A 23,253-nucleotide genomic window follows, 5' to 3' on the forward strand; every position below is an offset into this window, starting at 1 on the left:
CAAAAGCCAGGCGGAGCCTGCCATAGCTGGAATATTTATCCGCAGACACTACCTCAGAATCAGACCACTCTTTCCTCTCTCTCCTAACCGTATGGACAGCCCCTGGTCCCGCTGGCATTGGCAGTCCCACCACCAACTCGTCAGTGCTAGTCTGAACTCGAACAAAGACCCCACCCAAGATGCATGCAGTAATAACCAGCAATCCCACAGGGACACAGCAGCATTGATTTAAACAGGGTAATCACACAGCACACCACTGAATTCAATCTCAGACAAAGCCCCCAAATGTAGCCCCCTAGTACGCCTCAGGCTCACTCAACTTGCTCTCGTCTAAGGGAAGCAGCCTTCGGCCCGCGAAACTGGGTAATTAGTTTGTGTGGATGCTGTGTGATGTACCCCACCCCACCCAAATAACAGACAATACACCATACGCCAATTTCCCCTGGGATTAATAAAGTATGACTAATACTAATACTAACATGCGAGTAAATGATTACAATTTATAGATATTACTGGAACTGTGTAACTAATAGAGATAAAATATAAAAGGAAAGTAAAAGGCGCCAAACTTATCACAGTTCAACCACTTAGTGCACAACAGTTGGGGCTCAAGTAACGGGGTCCTCTTTCCACCATTCGATCCCCTCCGACCACCTCGACCCGCTGCCTGGGACCAACCATAGTGGTTGACCAGATGCTCCACACAAGTCTGTCTTCATCTCCTCTCCTTGCCGAAGACCCTGGGCCTCGGACTCCCACTTGGGGTCCTTCCCGTCGGCCAGCTTACAGCATCGGATCCACTCTGTCCCCATCGCGCCTTCTCCCGCAAAACCCGTGCAACACAATAGCTTACAGACGCACAAGAAAGAATAACATCTATCCCAATTGGTTCATTCACTCTCTTATCAATAATATAACCCAAACAAGCGAAAGAGAGAGAGAGAGAGAGAACTCCTGACATTGCAGTTATTTCAGAAAAGCCATTTTAATTATAACATATGTCATGTGTGAAGCCAAGCAGGGCTGCAGAACGGATGCTGTTAATGAGAGAGATAATGAGAGACAACGGAGAGCCATTCAAAATGCTAATAAGAGAGAACAGAGAGATAACGAGAGAGAGACACATAATTCAATATGTTGGCGTCTGCCACAGACAGTTTGCTTTGAACCCGAACTGCTCATTAACAATCCTGCTGAGACAATAGGAAGTGTGAAGTTTGATGGACAGGTGATACCCCATCAGGGGGATAAAAATAGTGGGTTTGCCGAGGCACGACACACACGCCACGACACCCTGGAAAGAGCATTGTGCCCCACGTTGGTGGGAGTTTGGAGGACCGATTCACGGGAATCGGTCAGAGGCTCACAGGGTGTAAAGGTACAACCGGTGGGGACCTGTTGTGTGTCCGCCCTTGCCTGGGTGCTGGGTTCACCATGGAAGAACGGTCGCATCCGGAATGGAGGGGTCACAGTCGGTGACCACAGTGGGATCAGAAGGCATCGAAAGGTTTGCCTGAAACCTCAACTGTATCTCTCACTCTCTCTCCTCAACGGTACAACAGCGATTACTTCGAAATACACTAGACTGAACTGAACTCTGCTTCACCTTAAGACTGATCATTTTACCCCTAGACTGCGATAGAGCTTGGTTGATTCCTATTATCCTATTTCTGTCTATATGTGTATACTATCATTGCTAACCTGTTACATTTATATCCTTGCAGTTAGTGTACTGTATTACTTATTTTTGTTAATAAAACTTTATTAGTTTCTAGTAATCACAGACTCCAACGAGTGTTCCATTTCTGCTGGTTTGACAACCCAGTTACAGGGTACGTAACTTAAGTGGGGGCTCGTCTGGGATTTTAAACACCAAAATTGGGACTGGTTAAATTGATTGGGTTAAATTCCTGAATTAGAAAAAGGGCAAACAGCAGAAATGGAGATTGAGGAATTTCCAAAAGGCGCCAACCTTGGAGGCATTAGAGGATGCCAAGAAAGCAGAATTGGCGACTGTTGCAAAACGGTTGAATCTTTTAAAAGGGAAGCAGACAATGAGCAGAGCGGAGATGCACAGAGCCATCGTAGAGTATCATGTATCTAAAGATGTGTTTCCCCACGGGGAGCTGGTGTCTATGAGCAAACCTGATGGGGAGGCGGTGCGGCTGCAGATGGAAAGATTAAGGCTCGAGCATGAGTTCCCAGTAAAGCAGCTAGAAAGGAAAGAGAGAGAAAAGCAGCTAGAATGGGAAGAGAGAGAGAGAAGCAGCTAGAAAGGGAGGACAGAGAGAAAGAAAGGGAGGCAAGAGAGAAGGAAAGGGAGTTTGAGCTGGAGAAGTTAAAAATAATGCGAGAGGCGGGCCAAATGCCGGACCAACGTGGAGGGTTCAGGGCGACCCAGGTTAGGTTGGTTCCCCCATTTGAGGAGGCTGATGTTGATTGCTACTTTCTACATTTCGAAAAAGTCGCTGCAAGTCAGGACTGGCTGAGAGATAAGTGGGCTGTTCTACTCCACAGCGTGCTTAAGGGGAAGTCTCAGCAAGCTTACTCAGAGTTGTCAGCAGAAGATGCACAGAGGTATGATGTGGTAAAAGAGGCTATACTCAGGATTTATGAGTTGGTCCCGGAGGCATACCGGCAAAGGTTCCGGAATGTGAGGAAGCAGTGGGGCCGCACATACTTAGAGTTTGCCCGTGAGATGCAAATGTATGGTGAGCGTTGGTGCGCCTCGAAAGGGATCACTGGGGATTATGACGGACTGCTACAGCTAATAGTGATTGAGCAGTTTAAAGGCTGTGTCCCTGAAGGTATGAGGCCCTATCTAGATGAGAAGGAGGCAGAAACCTTAGCCGCAACTGCTAAGTTAGCGGATGAGTACGCGCTAACACACAAAGGAAAGTTTACCCTGAGTAACAGCTACCAGAAGGGTAGACGAGAGGGCAGAGAGAGTCCGCTGGCTAAGCCAGAAAGTAAGCCGGGGAGTAGTGAGAAGGATAAGGAAGACGGGAAGCAGTTTGGTAGGAAGTCTCCTGGTTTTCTATGCTATAATTGTGGGAAAGCCGGTCACATTGCGTCCAGGTGTTTTGCCCCAAAGAAGGAGACGGGGAAAGGAAAAACAACGACTCCGACTGGCTGTATTGAGCCAGCAAACAAACCACTAGGGAAGAAGAGGTCTGATAGAGTTCAGGAAGGGCGTGAGAAGTTTACTTCAGCTGGATTGGTGTCGGTGAAGGAGGGGTCAACCCCAGCTCCAGTACGGATCTGGAGAGACACTGGGGCTTGTCAATCATTGATCTTAAGGAGGGTGTTAGAATTCAGTGCACAGACTGAGACTGGGAAGTCAGTGTGATAAAAGGCATTGGAAAGGGGACTGAAGCAGTACCTTTGCACCAGATATACCTGAAAAGTGACTTGGTCTCTGGACCTGTCACGATAGGGGTGAGGTCCAAATTACCGATGGAAGAGGTGGAGGTCTTACTCGGTAACGACCTTGCAGGTGGAGATGTGTACCCAGCAGTAAAACTGACGAGCAAGCCTGCCAAGACTGAGGACCCGCCCGTGGATTCACAGGTTTATTCCACTTGCGTAGTAACTCCATGCATGTCGAGAAAGGCTGCCGAAGTGAATGTGGATTTAGCTGAGATGTTTTTACCAGCCTTGTACCAGGAGGGGTTAGAAAGTGAGAAGAAGAAGCACAGTGGAGCGGAAGTGAGGGAGTTGAGGTAGATTTATCATTAGCGAGGAAGGAATTTATACAGGCACAGGAATGAGATGAGGAGTTGATGGTTTTGACGTAAACAGCTCTCTCAGAAGCAGAAATGAAAAGGGAACCAGTGGGCTATTATATGAAGGAGGGAGTACCAATGAGGAAGTGGAGACCAAGTACCGTGCCCAAAGATGAGGAGTGGGGGGGGGGGGTGGTACACCAGGTGGTAGTGCCAAAAATTTATAGGGATGAAATTTTTAACCTGGCCCACAAGATACCCCTCGATGGACATTTTGGAGTGAGGAAAACAGTCGATAGAATTATGAAAGAGTTTTACTGGTCGAACATGAGGAAGGAAATTATTGAGTATTGTAGACGGTGTCACACCTGTCAGGTGGTAGGTAAGCCGAACCAGGTCCTGCCAAAAGTGCCCCTTTGACCGATACCCACTTTCAGGGAACCTTTTTCCCAAATAATTGTGGATTTTGTTGGTCCCCTGCCCAGAACTGCAAGTGAGCGAGAGTATGTGATGACTATGATGTGCGTCGCCACTAGGTTTCCAGAGGCTGTGCCCCCGGCAAGCGTCAAGGCTCCCGCAGTGGTAAAGGCGCTTGTGAAATGGGTGGGGTTGCCAAGGGAAATTCAGTCAGATCAGGGGAGTGTCTTCACATCTCACATATTCCGACGGATGTTGGATGAGATGGGAGCAAAGCAGATTTTGGCCTCTGCGTACCACCCGGAGTCTCAAGGGCCGTTGGAGAGATACCACGCAACGTTAAAGACCATGATTAAGACTTATTGTCAAGAGAACGCTAGAGACTGGGATGATGCCTTGCCTCTCTTGTTATTTGCCGTAAGGGACATGGTTCGGGAGTCATTAGGGTTCGGCCCATTCGAGCTTGTCTTTGGTCATAGGCCCAGAGGACCTCTGACCTTACTGAAAGAACAATGGTCCAGCCCGACAGTACAAGTCAATGTGATTGATTATGTTTTAAAATTTCGTGAGAGGCTTAAAAGGATCTGTGACCTTGCCAAGGAAAATCTACAAGACTCCCAAACAAAAATGACACAGTGGTATGATAGATGAGCCCGAGAGCAAGTGTTTCAAGTGGGCAATATGGTCTTAGCTCTGTTTCCAGTGGTAACCAGCCCCCTCCAGGTGAGACTCCACGGTCTATACAAAGTGATTAAAAAGATAGACTCTTTGAATTATGTTATTGAAACGCCGGACAGAGTAAGCCGACACAATTAGTGCATATCAATATGCTAAAAGCTTACCACGATGAGAAAGCAGATCCAGTTGGTGCTATCACAAAAATGAATGAGGATGTGGCGCCAAATGATAAGGAGAAAACACGTCTTGAAAAGATAAACATGGTGCCGACCAGATTGGAGAACTCTATTGTTTTGGCCAACTTTGCTGATAAGGTCTCTTACTTAACCCCTGAACAGAGTGAGCCACTGATAACGCTAATTAACTGGCATGCAGGTTTATGTCCGGATGTCCCAAGGCGATGCAAGGGGACGGCACATGACGTTATTGTTACGTCAGATCAGCCTATTAAGCAACATCCCTATAGGATGAACTTGGAGAAGGGCAAGCTAGTGGAGAAAAAAATTGAACATATGCCAGCCACAGGTATTTTTATGCCATCCAAATTGGAATGGGCCTTTCCCTGTGTGGTTGTCCTGAAACCCGATGGGAGCATACGATTCTGTACAGGTTACAGAAAGGTGAACACCATCACAAAAACTGATGCCTACCCCATCCCAAGGGTAGCCAATTGCATCGATAAAGTGGGGAGGGCTAAGTACATCACAAAGATCGATTTGCTGAAAGGGTACTGGTGCGTTCCTTTAACCGACCGGGCTAGAGAAATCTCAGCATTTATCGCTCCATCTGGGTTATACGAGTATAATGTTTTACCTTTTGGCATGAAGAACGCCCCAGGGACTTTCCAAAGGATGATTAATACAGTGATTAAAGGGTTAAAGAACGCAGAAGCGTATATTGACCATTTGGTGGTCTGGAGTGACACGTAGGAGGAGCACATTGTGGCAGTAGAGAAACTGTTTAAACGGCTGTCTGAAGCCAACCTGACAGTGAACCTCGCGAAAAGTGAGTTCGGCCACGCTAAGGTCACATATCTGGGGTATGTGGTAGGACAGGAGCAGCTGGCACCGATGCAGGCTAAGGTGCAGGCTATCTCTGAAGTTCCCATCCCAACGGACAACAGGGCCCTGAGAAGATTTTTGGGGATGTTGGGGTACTATCAGAAGTTTTGTAATAACTTTGCAGATACTACCCTCCCTCTTACTAAGTTCTTGCTGAAGAATGAGAAGTTTGTGTGGAACGACGTCAATAAGCCTTCGAGAGTCTGAAAGTGATACTATGTCACCACCCCGTATTGAGTGCGCCTGACCTTTCAAAACCCTTCTCCCTAGCAACAGATGCCAGTGACGAAGCGGCCGGGTCGGTGCTGTTGCAGACAGACAAAGAGGAAATTGAACACCCAGTGGCTTATTTTTCTAAGAAGTTTAATGTCCATCAGAGAAATTATTCCACTGTGGAAAAGGAATTACTGGCAATCATTTTGGCATTACAACATTTTGAGGTTTATATTTGTCCGGCACGGAAACCACTGATAGTTTACAATGATCACAATCCATTAGTGATTTTGACCACAATGAAGGATAAAAACAAACGCTTGTTAAGTTGGAGTCTGGTATTACAGGAACTTGATATAAAGATAAAACATGTAAAAGGAACCGACAATGTGATTGCTGATTGTCTGTCCAGGTGTTAAAATTTTAAGTTCTCTGTATTAGCCGAATAGCTGATGACTACCCGTATATTAGTGTGTATTTTATAATGTGCATTCATGCCTGTGATTTTTGCCCCTGGTAAAAATTCTTTTAAGGGTGGAGGTGTCATGTGTGAAGCCAAGCAGAGCTGCAGAACGGATGCTGTTAATGAGAGAGATAACGAGAGCCAACGGAGAGCCATTCAGAATGCTAATAAGAGAGAACAGAGAGATAACGAGAGAGAGAGACACATAATTCAGTATGTTGGCGTCTGCCACAGACAGTTTGCTTTGAACCCGAACTGTTCATTAACAATCCTGCTGGGAGAATAGGAAGTGGACAGGTGATACCCCATTAGGGGCATAAAAATAGCGGATTTGCTAAGGCACGACGCACACGCCACGAGACCCTGGAAAGAGCATTGTGCCCCACAGGTTGGTGGGAGTTTGGAGGACCGATTCGCGGGAATCGGTCAGAGGCTCACAGGGTGTAAAGGTACGACCAGCGGGGACCTGTTGTGTGTCCGCCCTTACCTGGGTGCCAGGTTCACCACGGAAGAACAGTCGCATCTGGAATGGAGGGGTCACAGTCGGTGACCACAGCAGGATCAGAAGGCATCGAAAGGTTTGCTTGAAGCCTCAACTGTATCTCTCACTCTCTCTCTCTCTCCAACGGTACAACAGCGATTAATTCGAACTACACTAGACTGAATCTTAAGACTGATCATTTTACCCGTAGACTGCGCTAGAGTTTGGTTGACTCCTATTACCCTATTTCTGTCTATATGTGTAAACTATCATTGCTAACCTGTTACATTTATATCCTTGCGGTTAGTGTACTGTATTACTTATTTTTGTTAATAAAACTTTATTAGTTTCTAGTAATCACAGATTCCAATGAGTGTTCCATTTCTGCTGGTTTGACAACCCAGTTACGGGGTACGTAACACATAACAAAGAAGCCATTTGATTAGCCTACACAGTAACATAAAAGAAGAAACCCCTTACATGTACTTTTACAATATATTGTAGCTTTGATACTGATTAGTGACCCTGACCCAGAGAAATTATATCCTAAATGCTAATACAAAAATAGTATTCAGTTATCTAATTTGTAGCAACACACATCTGCAAAGAAATCTGGGAAAATAAAATCTTGCCTATAAAATATTCTCTTGGAATATTCAAAAACACTTCACCAATAACTATATAGTAAAATGGTAACCATTCACAAGAAAAAATGCTTATTCCGGTACATTCTGCTGGAACCTCGACACGAGTTCAACATGATTCTAGGATTTCTCATGTTTATCAATACAATTTCAATACTAGTATCCTCTGACAAATCTTACGCCATTCAAATTTGTTACTCTGGAACGAAAACAGAATACTGATCTCTGCAGGTACATTAGTGTTGGTGCAGACGGACTTAAAGCAGTTAGTATTTCTAGCTTAGAATGCCCATAATGGAGTCTCAAATAAATGGAACATTACTCTTTGCGCACAGTAAAAACCACCAAAAGTGATGATTGGTCCCTGTGGGAATGGTGCAAGTGGAATGTCAATGTAATAGCCCCTTGGTGTCGTAAATATTACAGGATAGAAGGAGTTGGAGGAAGTGGCAGTGATAAAGTTAAGGTGACAAAATGACTTTTTCATATACATTGGATAAACAATTTTTAACTTTGGCACAATAGATAGTTAACAGTACGTCCTGTTTTTGGTCAACATAATAATGATTCACAAAGTATGATACTCCATTTTTAATACATCTTTACTGCTGCTTTCATTAATATTCATTCAAATAAAATATTAAGAGGGCCAAGATAGCAAATACCTCGGCTGTGATGCTAAGGTACTTCCTGTATCAGTGGATCGTAAGGCATGCAGTGCAAAGGGAATGAAGTCATAAAATAATGTAAAGCCTTGGGTGCAGATTTTGCTCAATTTTGCTCCACTCACATTGCCATATTGAAAGTTCAAACTAATTTGCACAGATCTGTCACACGCCTGTACAATCAAGCAATTTCTTGGAATTTTTTTTTAATTTTTAAAATTTCAAAGTCCAAAGTGACCACATATATTGTCCATCAAATAATGAATAAAATCAAGAGAACTTCAGCTCTGAAGACCTTTCTTTTTGCTAGTTATAATTTCAATTATCTTGACTCACCAGTGTTAGTTACAGAAAATCAAATAAAATGCAAGCAAGTAACAGACTTAAACTCCTAGAATGCTCAGTTGATGTACAGTATTACATATAGTTGGAATATTAAACAATTTGTTTTTATAACCTCATATGCTTCATCAGTTTCTTTTCACCTTGCTTGCTCAATCTCATTTTAACTCTACATTTAACTAATTAGCACCATCCTCCCTGAGGTTATAGATGTCAAAGATATACCAGAGATATGTGAACTACCTGCCCAATTACTGGCCCTTTTACTCGCTCCAATTATCTAGAATCCTATTTTAAAATTTAATCAATGCACCTATTTTTATACCCATGACATCCAAAGACTAATTAAAATGTGACTTAAAAAATAAATACCATAAATAGGAAGAGAAACAGACTGGCTCTAAATCTAGTGTTTACATTTGTAATTGTCAGTTTTCCTATGATAGATCTAGCAATGCTATCTATACACAGAAAACTAAAACTTGATTGATGGCCACAAGCATAAGAGATTCTGTAGATGCTGGAGCAGGTCAGGCAGCATCTATGGAAAATAATCAATAGTGGACAGTTCGGACCTTTCCATAGACACTGCCAGACCTGCTGAGTTGCTCCAGCATTTTGTGTGTGCTGTTCTTGATTGATGGCCCCTTTTTATGAGTCATGTAAACTCTCAAGATTAAATTGCCAATGAAATAAATATTAAATATCCCTAAAAGCTTTCTTCTTCAAAAGAGGTTAATGAAAGTACACTTGCTTGTATTTAATATACTGCATTTTACTTAATTTCTCAAACGTGCATCAGGTAACTTTAAATATATTACAAAGGAACCTCTGCAAAATGAAAAAAGTTTTATTTACCTCAATGAAATATAACTTCTCAACTAAATTAGGCCAGGATATGATACAAGACTTTATAAGTTATCCAGAAGAAGATTGCCCCAGCAAACAATGCGACCAAGGGCGACACCCTTCAGACAGTTCACAAAACTATTTCTTTCACTTCTTTTACGTCTTCTTTTTCTTTCAAATGTGGTTCTGCTACTGTCGAAACCTGTGGTCTACATTTTGGTGATGTGCTTTCAGGATGATTGAGCGATCTGGCACTTTACTGTCTTTGCGGTGGTTCCAGAAGGTGAGTGGTCTTGGGGACGAGAAGCATGAAGATGGGGTGCAAGCCCATGAACCACTCCATTTCTCACTGATCTCATCTCTCTCTCCCCGATGCTATCGGAAGATGGTGGCAGAATCCTGGGTCTCGGGCAAGGTTTAATCAACACGGTTTGTGGATTGGACTCTAGTTCACGTTATGGTGCTTCGGGTCACTGCTTTTTTTGTTGCTGTTTGTGCAATTTTGATTGGGTTGGCTTGCAGATAACGAATGACACAGCACTAGATTGAACAGAACTGAGCTGAATTGAATATGCCTGGACTCTTTCAATGATTTTTGTGGGTTTGTGTTTCATATTCTGTGCTTTTCATTCTTTTTTTTGCTGTTTGCACCATTTGTTTTCTTTAAACGAGTTGGGGGGGGGGCTGATGTTTTTCTTTGAACAGATTCCCTGGTTTTTCTTTGTTTCGTAGCTGTCTGTGGGAAGATGAACCTCAAGGTTGTATACTGCATACATACTTTGATAATAAATGTACTTTGAATTTTTGAAATATTATATAATTTATCGCTCATTTTGTAATCAAGATTAACAAGAAAAATTACAAAAATGACTATCATCTGATACAAATACAGAAACTACACATTTTACTAGTAGCTCATATTGGTGATAATGATATTTTTAGCTACTAGTACAACTTAATCATTCTACCTACTTGTTGATTTACTAATTACTGATACCAGCGTTACTGTCAATGAGACTGAATGCTAATTTTTCCAGCACTCCTGGCCAACTTTATATCTTTAGATGTGCATTTTAAATAGCATCAACAAATTAATTTTACCCCATCAGAAAGGCGTAGTCATAGTCATACTTCATTGATCCTGAGGGAAATTGGTTTTCGTTACAGTTGCACTATAAATAATTAAATAGTAATAAAACCATAAATAATTAAATAGTAATATGTAAATTATGCCAGGAAATAAGTCCAGGACCAGTCTATTGGCTCAGGGTGTCTGATCTTCCAAGGGAGGAGTTGTAAAGTTTGATGGCCACAGGCAGGAATGACTTCCTATGACACTCTGTGCTGCATCTCGGTGGAATGAGTCTCTGGCTGAATGTAATCCTGTGCACAACCAGTACATTATGTAGTGGATGGGAGACATTGTCCAAGATGGCATGCAACTTGGACAGCATCCTCTTTTCAGACACCACCATCAGAGAGTCCAGTTCTATCCCCACAACATCACTGGCCTTACGAATGAATTTGTTGATTCTGTTGGTCAGCCTGCTGCCCCAGCACACAACAGCAAACATGATCGCACTGGCCACCACAGACTCGTAGAACATCCGCAGCATCGTCCGGCAGATGTTAAAGGACCTCAGTCTCCTCAGGAAATAGAGACGGCTCTGACTCTTCTTGTAGACAGCCTCAGTGTTCTTTGACCAGTCCAGTTTATTGTCAATTCGTATCCCCAAGTACTAGTAATCCTCCACCATGTCCACACTGACCCCCTGGATGGAAACAGGGGTCACCGGTGCCTTAGCCCTCCTCAGGTCTACCACCAGCTCCTTAGTCTTTTTCACATTAAGCTGCAGATAATTCTGCTCACACCATGTGACAAAGTTTCCTACCGTAGCCCTGTACTCAGCCTCATCTCCCTTGCTGATGAGTACCTAAAGGAATCAATTCTAAACTCAAAGAAAATTAGCATTCAATTTCATCGAGGTTTCAGAATTTCAAAGATTCAAAGGTACATTTAATGTCAAAGAAATGTATACAATACTAGACAAGGGAGTGACCCATTGGGGCACCCTTTGAGAGAAGGATAGTGCAGTCTGATATGACCAGAATGAACATTAAATTTTCCTGAATGCTATTGGTATCGCTTTGCTTTGGAAATTAAAGAAGAAAACCTCAGTTTATAAAAGAAGAATGACACGCAGCAAGGCAAATATGGCTCCTCCTTGTTTAATGAAGGACACTTTTGATGGCATCATTTCTGGTTGATCTGCCACCCTTGTGCCTCCCGTTGTCATTCTGGAGACGTGCAGTTCTTTCATCCGCTGTCCCTTCATCTCTTCTGCTATTTTTTTCTTTGTCTCTGATCCTGGAGACGTGCATTTCTCTGCTCCTTTGTCTCCTCCTCTCTCCTCCTCCTGTGCCTGTTTTTGTCATTCTAGAGACTTGCAGCCCTGTCATTCCCCGTCTCTTCATCTCTTCTGCTATCTGTTCTTTGTCTCTGATCCTGGAGACATGCATTTCTCAGCTCCTTTGTCTCTTCATCTCTCCTCCTTCTATGCCAGTTGTCATTTTGGAGACGTGCATGCCTCTCCTCCTCTGTCTCTTCTTCTCTCATCTTTTTTGTCCTGATTCTTTGATCCTGGAGTCGTGCGGCCCTGGCCTCATCCGATTCTTGTTCTCTCCCTCTCCTTGCCGCTTCTTGACGACGTTTGGCATCATCTCTTGACCATAATGTTCCCCTTCTCTTTCCACGCAGCACAATTAGGGTGACCATATTTTTTTTTACCCTAATGCTGGATAGAAGGAACGAAGCTGTAACACTAAAGCCTCCAGGATGCTGATTCATCTCGATGATGTGGTTGGCGCTCTCCTAAATGGACGTGATATAGTCACCGCTGTCCTTTGACTGTAGCAAAGGGTTTGATGGGTGTCTCGAAGTACGTCATTACAATAAGATTTAATTATCTCTTATTGATGGGTGGCAGTTAGATCTGTCCCTATCCTGCACATGCTGATGGTGATTAGCAGAAAGTGACAGCTTGAAATAGAGCTGCCCTGCCCTTTTGCTCCAGTTGGTGTCACAGTTTCCATCATGGCTGACATCGGCTCTCGGGCGATCATGGGGCTGTTGATTTTGGCGAGTGAGCAATCTTATACAAATATATAACCCTGAACTTTGCCTGCATACTGTAAGTTCGCGCATTTTAATTCGATTTAGCCAAAAATAGTGCCGCTGTAATGCACCGTTTGCGCTAATTGGAGGTCACGAACAGACAAACAGAGCATGAGAGTTTTAGTAGTATATAGATATAACCGGAATTGGTTTTTCTTTGCAACCATCTACGAAAACAAAGAATGAATGACAGTTAAATGTTAGAACCCCAAAGTCCCACCCCGGCTCCCCTCTCTCCCGTATGTAAGCGGCAGCGAGCAACAATCCCCCTCCTCCCACCAGAAAAAATAAAGTGCACCCACTACCAGCACTGAAGCCTGAGCAAAGCAATAGCAAAGACACAGACTTGCAGTTACCCCAAAGACTACATTGTTCACCCAAAAATTTGTAGCATACTTCCCTTTTTATATATCTTAATATACGTTTGCATTTACAGAATCTCAGATATAAAAAAATTGCTTGTTCAGGGAGCTTAGCCTGATTTAATCTGGGGTTTTGCTTGCTATGTAAATGCATCTCCTCTTCACAAGTCATTCAATTCACACTTTGGAGCGAGTCAGCCAGGTAAAATCCTGAAAGCAAATAACACACAGAAAGTTGAGAGTGATGAAAGATTATTTGTCCAATCAATTTCAAAATATCCATAGATCATAAAGTAAGTTGATTATGGAAATATTTATCTCCACAATAATATTTAGTCTTTCTTCTTGAAGTTACAGTTCAAGGAGTGGTGTAACTAATAAAATACCTGAAATACTCAAAGTGAGCTGGCATCTGTGGAGAGAGCAGCAACTGAAGTTTCAAGTTGATGACCTCTCATCAAAAGAAGGAAAAGTTGAAAATGAAACAAATTTAAAGTTGATAGTAAAGCAAGGAGGAACAAAAGGGGAGAACTGCAATCCAATAGAGACAGGGATAGATTGAAAGCGAGTTAAACTGGCTGAAGGATGATGATAAAGGGTAGTGAATAACATAACCTGAGGTAAAAGATAAATGAAAAATGAAAGGCCAAAACAGGAGAAAGAAAAAGTACTGAACATTGAAAGCATGTGGTACTATTAATATTTTTCTCAACTGTTGGTAATGATTTATCAAAGAACAGTATTGAATCACTGTTACTGATCAGATACAAACCTCGGTATTTGAATAAAGATCTCAGTAATGAGCTACAACCAAAAGACAAACTGAAGCTGTTGCAACATGGTCCCCACCATTTACATGTGCAGACAAAAGAAATTAAATAAAATACAGAAGAAATTTATTTCACCAATTTGGATAGATAAGTCCCCCGGGTTGGATGGGAATTACTCCAGGTTACTACAGGAAGCAATGGAAGAGCTTGCTGCACCTTCAGTGATGATCAGATGATTGATGTGTGGCAAATGTTATCCCTTTGTTCTTGAAAATGAGTAGGGATAATTCTGGTGTTCTGCTTCGAATTATAGTCTAGTGAGTCTTACTTCAATGGTGGACAAATTATTGGAGATGATTCTAAGAGACAGGATTTATAAGTATGTGGAGAAGCATAGGTTAACTAGAGATAGTCAGCACGGCTTTGTGAGGGGCAGGACATGGCTCATGAGCCTGACTGAATTCTTTGAGGATGTGACTGAACACATTGAAGAAGGTAGAGCAGTGGACAGAGTGAAAATGGATTTTAGTAAGGTGCTTGATATGGTTTCCCAGGGTAGGCTCATTTAGAAAGTAAGGAGGCATGGGATCCAGGAAAACTTGCCTGTATGGATTCAAGATTGGCTTGCTCATAGAAGGTAGCTGGTGGTAGCAGATGGAGTGTATTCTGCCTGGAGGAAGGAGACCACTGGTGTTCTGCTGAGATCTGTTCTGCGACCCCTGCCCTTTGAGATTTTTATAAATGACTTGGATGAGGAAGTGAAGGGGTGGTTTAATATATTTGCAGTTGACACAAAGGTTGTGGTGTTGTGGATAGTGTAGAAGGTCCCATTGTTACAATGGGACACTGATAGGATGCAGAGCTGGGCTGAGAACATAGAACATCGAAACTTACAGCATAATTATACTTATACTTTATACTTTATTGTCACCAAACAATTGATACTAGAACGTACTATCATCTCAGCGATATTTGATTCTGCGCTTCCTGCTCTCTGGATTACAAATATTAAATATTAAAAATAGTAAAAATTAGTAAATATTAAAAATTTATATTATAAATCATAAATAGAAAATAGAAAAATGGAAAGTAAGGTAGTGAAAAAAACCGAGAGACAGGTCCGGATATTTGGAGGGTACGGTCTGGATCCAGGTCAGGATCCGTTCAGCAGTCTTATCACAGTTGGAAAGAAGCTGTTCCCAAATCTGGCCGTATGAGCCTTCTTCTGGAGGGAAGAGGGACGAAAAGTGTGTTGGCTGGGTGGGTCGTGTTCTTGATTATCCTGGCATCACTGCTCTGACAGCGTGCAGTGTAAAGTGAGTCCAAGGACAGAAGATTGGTTTGTGTGATGTGCTGCGCCGTGTTCACGATCTTCTGCAGCTTCTTTCGGTCTTGGACAGGACAACTTCCATACCAGGTTGTGATGCACCCTAGAAGAATGCTTTCTACGGTGCATCTATAAAAATTACTGAGGGTTTTAGGGGACAGGCCAAATTTCTTTAGTTTTCCCAGGAAGTAAGGGTGATGGTGGGCCTTCTTGGCAGTGAACTCTGCTTGGTTGGACCAAGTCAGATCATTTGTGATATTGACCCCGAGGAACTTAAAGCTTTTGACCTGTTCCACTTGCGCACCACCGATGTAAATTGGGTCGTGCGGTCCACTACTCCTTCTGAAGTCAACAACCAATTCCTTCGTCTTGCTGATGTTGAAAGATAGGTTATTGTCTTCGCACCATGCCACCAGTTTCTTAATTTCCTCTCTGTACTCAAACTCATCATTACCTGAGATACAGCCTACAACTGTTGTGTCATCAGCAAAATATTGAGTTTGATGGAAACTTGGCTACACAATCATGGGTGTACAGTGAGTACAGCAGGGGGCTGAGTACACAGCCTTGTGGGGCACCGGTGCTCAGAGTGATTGTAGAGGAGAGCTTATCCCCTATTTTTACAGCCTGGGTCCTGTCTGTGAGGAAGTTGAAGATCCAGCTGCAGATCTGAGTGCTAAGGCCCAAGTTCCAGAGCTTGGAGTCAGTTTATTTGGAATGATGGTATTAAAGACAGAGCTGTAGTCAATGAAAAGGAGCCTTACGTATGCGTCTTTATTCTCTAGCTGTTCTAAGGAGGAATGTAGGGCCAGAGAGATGGCATCTGCTGTTGACCTGTTGCTCCGGTAGGTGAATTGCAAAGCGTCGAGGTTGACTGGTAGGCTGTGGTTGATGTGTGCCAAAACCAATCGCACGAAGCACTTCATAGCGATTGATGTCAGAGCCACCGGTTGATAGTCATTCAGGCATGCCACCTTGCTTTTCTTTGGCACTGGGATTATCGTTGCCTTCTTAAAACACGAGGGGATCTTAGACTGAAGCAAGGAGCAGTCTATTACAAGGCCTTCAGCCACAATGTTGTACCAACCATGTAACCTACTCTAGAAACTGCCTAGAATTTCCCTACCACATAGCCCTCTATTATATCTATCTAAGAGGCTCTTAAAAGACCCTATTGTATCCACTTCCACCACCGCTGCTGGCAGTGCATTCCATGCACCCACCACTCTGATTGAAAAACTTATTCTAACATCCCTTCATACCTATTTCCAAGCACCTTAAAACTATGCCCCCTCATGTTAACCATTTCAGCCCTGGGAAAAAGTCTCTAGCTGTCCACACGATCAACGTCCCTCATTATCTTATACGCTTTTATAAGTGGCAGATGGAGTTCAAACCCCCTCTCAACTGAGAAGTAGAGATGGAGCTTCCCAGAAAAGTATGAAGAGATTCACTTTGGAAAGTCAAATTTGAAGGCAGAATACAGGGTTAATGGCAGGATTCTTAGCAGTATAGAGGAACAGAGGGATCTTGGGGTCCACGTCTATAGATCTCTCAAACTTACTGTGCAGGTTGTTAGGGTTGTTAAGAAAGCGTATGGTGTGTTGGCCTAAATTAGTCGGGGGATTGAGTTCAAAGCCATAATGTAATTTGTAGCTCTGATTCAACTACAGTTGGAATATTGTGTTCAGTTCTGGCTGCCTTATTATTGGAAGGATGTGGAAGCTTACTGAATGGGATAAAGACTGCAGGTATCTTCTCTTCTGTAAGTTAAACTAAAAGGACGAAAGACTGAATATGCAAGACCGTGGCTGAGTTCATTTACACCAAAGAACAAGACTCCTTCAGTCCTTTCCACTATCTCATTCATTTTCACTAATCGCAATGACTAATAGATTAATCTACATTTTAATGGGCACAAGATGCACACCTTCAGATATACTTACTTGTGCCTTTCTGTCAGATGATGGATCAATCATTACATTAATAAGAGACGGCATTTTCTCTTGAGCCAAACACAAAACAACTGCCTTTTTTAGTTCTTCTGGTGTCTGTACAAAGTAACCTTCGCCCCCAAATGCAGTCATCACTTGCTCATAATGAGCATTAGGCATGAGGCTTGTGGGAGGGGCTCTGAAAGAAATAAAGCAGATCAATGAAGGAAGACAGACATTTACTTTTCTTTAAGTACAGGTACCCAGTGACATAACCCAACCTTAAAATTCAAGCAATTTATTATTTAATATAATTGTCCTGAGAGGCTAAAATGAATTTAGTTATTTAAAAGGGGTATAAGAAGGCAGAAGCTGCCAAATGACGGTTCCTTAATTTAATATCGTCAGTAGGTAACATGGCTGAGGAAATCAGTAATGTGTTTTAAATATCGACAGACAGAGACAGATATCAGGGGCACCTAGCACTTTTACCAGAAGACAAGGTCAAGCCTTGTCAATTTTATTTTTAAAGCAGTATTTTTAGTTTCTATGTTCCAGTTTAAAAAAAGGCAAGGAACCACATACCATTTAGCATAAAATGGCCATTTATCCAAGTGCCAACTCTAGCACAACTCAAAATTCACCTCTCTTCCAATGTTATATCTCAAGTTTATGAGACCCAAAAGAATTCTGCCAACACTAGATTATTTTCTTAAGGATACTCAAGTAAAATAATAGTTTCAGAATTCATGGGAGCAGTGAGCTACCCTCTAAATCCACTCTTAACTTTGAAGATATATGTTAAAGGTTCACATATACTTCTGAAAAATAAAAACACTGAAAATATAAGAGACAATTAAGTGTAAATTACTTCATTTAAATTATTAAATACCACAAATGTCCTGAAGCTGAAGGGAGTTACTAAAACTGTATCCTGTAGGCTGATTTCCCAGTGTAACTACTGAAAATACATGGAGGAGCAATGTCAGAATGCAGTCAAAACAAACAATGGGAAGGATGCAACACACATAAAAGTTGCTGGTGAATGCAGCAGGCCAGGCAGCATCTCTAGGAAGAGGTACAGTCGACGTTTCGGGCTGAGACCCTTTGTCAGGACTAACTGAAAGAAGAGCTAGTAAGAGATTTGAATGGGGGAGGGGGAGATCCGAAATGATAGGAGAAGACAGGAGGGGGAGGGATGAAGCCAAGAGCCAGACAGTTGATTGGCAAAAGGGATATGAGAGGATCATGGGACAGGAGGCCTAGGGAGGAAGAAAAGAGGGAGAGGGGAAAAAATCCAGAGGATGGGCAAGGGGTATAGTGAGAGGGACAGAGGGAGAAAAAGAATGTGTGTATAAAAATAAATAACGGATGGGGTACGAGGGGGAGGTGGGGCATTAGTGGAAGTTTGAAATGTCAATGTTCATGCCATCAGGTTGGTGGCTACCCAGACGGAATATAAGGTGTTCATCAGGTTGGAAGCTACCAGGATGTCTTGGATAGTTTGGGACATTGGCATTAGCACAAACTTTGGCAGAAGACCGAATTCCCTGACTCTTCTGTGGTCAGCTGGGAATGTTTACTTGCAGCTGTCAGCAATTGTTAGGAATCTGGGGTACATATTTCTTAATCACACACTTTCGAATTTTACATTCATTGCACATGAGCAGAGATGATATGTGCAGGTAAAATAAATTTCCAAGTTTACCTTTCAGCGAGAATGACAGCTGAATAACATTACAAACACCCCCTTGCAAAATTAGCTCCACCACAGAGACTGGAAAATAGTTCTGTTTCAGGGGACGAGCAAAGGACACCTGATCATAATAATAATGACTCATAAATAGGTACGAATTAACTATCTACAATCATAGAATTATAAGTCATATGGCACAGAAAAAGGTCCCTTGAACCAAGCTATCTATTTTGATCATCAAGTACCTATTTATCAGCATATTCAAAGATTCAAGTCAAAAAACTTTATTGTCATTCTAACCATACATCAGCTCTGCAGGGCAGAATGATACAGCGTTTCCCAGGAGCAGTGCAATCATAACATAACAAATGCAACACTAAATAATAAACATAACAATAAATAGTAAAACACAACAGCCACACGTCAGTTAAAATCAAGTTATAAGTGTCCAGTGCAAGTTAAAAGTGTCCAAAGCAGAGTCAGGTAGAGCAGCTATTTAACAGTCTGACAGCCTGTGGGAGGAAGCTGTTTAGTAGCCTTGTGGTTTTAGTTTTGATGCTCCTGTAATGTTTGCCTGATGGCAGAAGAACAAACAGTTCATGGAGAGGGTGTGAGGGGACTTTAATGATGTACCGTGTCTTCTGGAGGCATCGACTCTGAAAGAGGTCTTGGACAGAAGGTAGGGAGACCCCAATAACCTTCTCTGCTCCCCTAACCACCCTCTGCAAGGCTTTTTTGTCGACAGCACTGCAGCTGGAGTACCAGGTTGTGATGGAAAAGGTCAGCACACTCTCAACCACGCCTCTGTAGAATATAGTTAAGACGTTAGTGGGGAGTGACGCTTGTTTAAGCTTCCTCAGAAAGTGCAATCTCCGCTGGGCCCGTTTCACAATCTCAATGGTGTTCCTGGACCAGGTGAGATTGTCTGAGATCTGCACCCCAAGGAACTTGATCTTTTCCACTGTGGAGCCGCTGATGCTGAGGGGAAGTGGATCTGAGTTCAAATTTTTCAGCCAAAGGATATCTTTAATCTGGAATGGAGGGCTTTGAGTACACAGTGGAGGAAGACATTCAATATTTAAGAATTTTCAAGACTAACACTTGATGGCTATGAACCAAGGGCTAATCAATGGGATTAGTATAGACAGTTTGACAGAGACATGGTAGGCTGAAAACTGTGATTATCTTCCTTACTGTCAACAACACCACTGATTTTTCTGTCATCTGCAAACTTGATAATTATACCTCCACATTTATATACAAGTCATTAATGTACATACCAAACAATATACCATCATCGAACGCCACCTACTAAATTTTGTATCCAACTTGTCCTGGATTCCATGGATTCTAACCTTTTGAGTAAGTTTCTCATTTGGGATCAAGACAAATGCCTTACTACTGTAAGTCCATGTCGCAAATCTTATGCACAATGCCCTCATTTCCCTATTCTGAGACCACTGCCCTTATCATTACATTTTGTTACCTATAGTTACGGAACACTAAAGCACAGAAAAAGGTCATGTGGCCCATCTAGTCCATGCCTAACTATTATTCTACCTGATCACGTGACCTGCACCCAGACCATAACGCTCCATACCCTTCCATTCCACGTACCTATCCAAATTTCTCTTAAATATTAAAATCAAACCCACTCTATCACTTCTGCTGGCAGCTTGTTACACATTTTCACCACCCTCTGAGTGAAGAAGTTCTCCCCTCATGTTTCCCTTAAACATTTCACTTATTACCCTTAACACATGACCTCCACTTCTATTTTCACCCAACCTCCATGGGAAAAAGGCTACTTGCATTTACCCTATTGATATTGCTCATAATTTTGTATGTATCTATATAATCTCCTCTCATTCTCCTATGCTTTAGGGAACAAAGTCCTAACCTATTCAATTTTTCCCAAAAATCATGTCCTCAAGTACCAGCAACATCCTTGTAAACTTTATTGGCACTCTTTTTAATCTTATTTATATCTTCCCTGTAGGGAGGTTACCAGAACTGCACACAATACTCCAAATTAGGCCTCACCAATCTCTTATACAACTTCAACATAACATCTCAATGAAGGCCAATGTGCCATAAGCTTTATTTACAATCCTGGCTACCTGTGACACCACTATCAAGGAACTATGGACATGTATTCTGAGATCCCTCTGTTATAACACACTGCTCAGTGCCCTACCAGTCACCGCACAAGTCGTACTCAGGATTGTCCTCCCAAACTGCAACACCTCAAACTTGCCTGCATTAAATTCCACCTGCCATTTTTCAGCCCATTTTTCCAACTGGTCCAAATCCCACTGCAAGCTTTGATAGTCTTCCTTGCTATCTACTATGCCCTCAAATTTGCTGATCCAGTTAACTACGTTATCATCCAAATCACTGGCAAAGATGACAAACAACAACAGACGTTGCACCGATCCCTGCGGCACACCACTAGTCACAGGCTTCCAGTTAGAGAGGCAACCATCTACTACTTCTCTCTGACTTCTCCCACAAAGACAACATTTAATTTATTTTACTACTCATTCTGAATGCCAAGTGACTGAACTTTCTTGACCAACCTCCCATGCAGGCCCTTGTTAAATTCCATGTAGTCTTGATTTACTGCCTTTCCTTCATCAACTTTCCTGGTAACTTCCTTGAAAAACTTTAAGACTGGTTAAACACAACCTACCATGCACTATGTTGACTATCCCTAATCAGTCCCTATCTATTCAAATACTTTATCTATCCAGTCACTTAGAATTCTCTTTTTTTTCTTCAGCCCATCACTCCTACTGGGGCATAGGCCGAAAGCAGCTCGCCAGTGTCTTCTTTCCAGGTCCAGTCCTTCAAGCTGTCCCCAGGTATAGCCCACCTTCTTCTTCTCCCAGGAATGAGGCCTCTGAGACTTTTGCTGCTCTGGGTTTTTACGGGATGGGTTTGCTACCCTATGCCCAACCCTCCTCCTTTCACAGCTGGGTTTGGGACAGTCCCTTAATGTATCTTCCAATAACTTACCCATTATTGATGTCAGGCTCACCATCCTACAATTTCCTGGCTTATTCTTATGCCCTTTCTTAAAACTGGAAGAACATAATTTATCTTCCAAACCTCCAGCACCCCACCCATGGCTAAGGACGCCCTAAATACCTTTGCTCGGGCCCCTGCAATTTCTGCACGTCCCCCTCAGGGTCCAAGGGTATTCTGGTATTCTGTTTTGTAACTCCAAACTAAAACTAATTCCAAGAAAAATATGGGAGCCCAGGAGAACAGATCTTAGTTTCATTTTTTAATTTAAGTGAAGCATGCACATATCACGTGGCAGTGTCATGATGCATGCAATTCACGTATTTTTACATATAAACCATTTTGAATTATCTAAACAAATAAAGAATTCTGACTCAAACAATATATTCAAAATATCACTGAAGTATTACATATACAACAGAGGGAACACCTTGCCAGGCCCTGGGGATTTATCCACTCTAACTTGCCTGAAGGCAGCAAGCACCTCCACCTCTATAATCCGTATACAGTCTATACACCTTGTTGGTGTTATGCCTCATTTCTATAGACTCTGTGTCCATCTCTCTTGTAAACACAGATGCAAAAAAAAACTATTTAAGATCTCCCCCAATTCTTTAAGCTCCACGTATAGATGATCACTCTGACATTCAAGAGGACCAGTTTTGTCCCAAGAAGTGCGCATGCGCCGGTCGGTCGTGCATGCAGCCTGTTACCCCTGTTCTGACTAGTTTTCTTACTTTTTTCTTCTTTCTTTTTTAACTTACATTATTTATTGTATTTTTTTCATGGTAACACGTTGAAGCTGCACCCCCTCTAACATGCTGGTGGACAGAGTTTTATTTCGATTTTTTGCGCCGGAAATAGTTACATTCGGACACGTCTCATTTGCGGGGCAGCAGTATGATCTCGTTGTTTATTCCAGGGACCAGCTGATTGCGCTTATGCCAGCCGGTTTAGCGGACAGAGCGGCGGACACCCCGGCTGAAATCTGGAGGAAAACACACAGAGGATGCAGAGGGGGATCAAAAAGGTGAGGAAAGAGGACCGGGTCGAGACAACAGAGACTTCTGGAGAAAAGGAGTTCTCCACTTGGGACTGCACGTGGACATACCTGACCAAAATTTTTCCACGGAGGGCTTCCACACCGTTCAGGCTGACCGAAAGTGCACTGAGAGTGGTAAGCGTAAAGGAGTTGGGGGCTTGCTGTTCTGGTTAACAATGGATGGTGCAATCCTGGTCATATTACGATTGAGGAACGTGTTTGTAGCCCAGATATTGAACTTTTTGCAGTTGGACTCCGGCCATATTCCACCAAGATACAACACTGGGCGTCATCAGAGGTTGATTCTGCCTGTGGCCATCGAACTTTGCAGCTCCTCCCGTGGAGGGTCAGACACCCTGAGCCAATAGGCTGGTCCTGGACT

The 23,253-nt window shown here is 42.7% G+C and overlaps 1 protein-coding gene across 3 annotated transcripts in view; it reads right to left on the reverse strand.

The window, feature by feature from the left end:
* Positions 1-6,278: 6,278 nt before the first annotated feature.
* hacl1 (2-hydroxyacyl-CoA lyase 1) overlaps positions 6,279-23,253 on the reverse strand; it is a 120,147-nt gene continuing 103,172 nt past the window's right edge. For 2 of the 3 annotated variants that reach the window (XM_072253632.1, XM_072253631.1), the window contains 2 exons: positions 17,119-17,305; positions 6,279-13,285 (listed from right to left, as the gene is read on the reverse strand). In XM_072253632.1, the coding sequence (XP_072109733.1) occupies positions 13,253-13,285; positions 17,119-17,305 (220 nt within the window). In that variant the 3' untranslated portion in view covers positions 6,279-13,252. Of the gene's footprint in view, positions 13,286-17,118; positions 17,306-23,253 lie in introns of those variants that run through there. The other variant, XM_072253633.1, reaches the window with a different exon arrangement.

Source organism: Mobula birostris, chromosome 3 (assembly GCF_030028105.1).
Source record: "Mobula birostris isolate sMobBir1 chromosome 3, sMobBir1.hap1, whole genome shotgun sequence".
Classification (NCBI taxonomy): Eukaryota; Metazoa; Chordata; class Chondrichthyes; order Myliobatiformes; family Myliobatidae; genus Mobula; species Mobula birostris.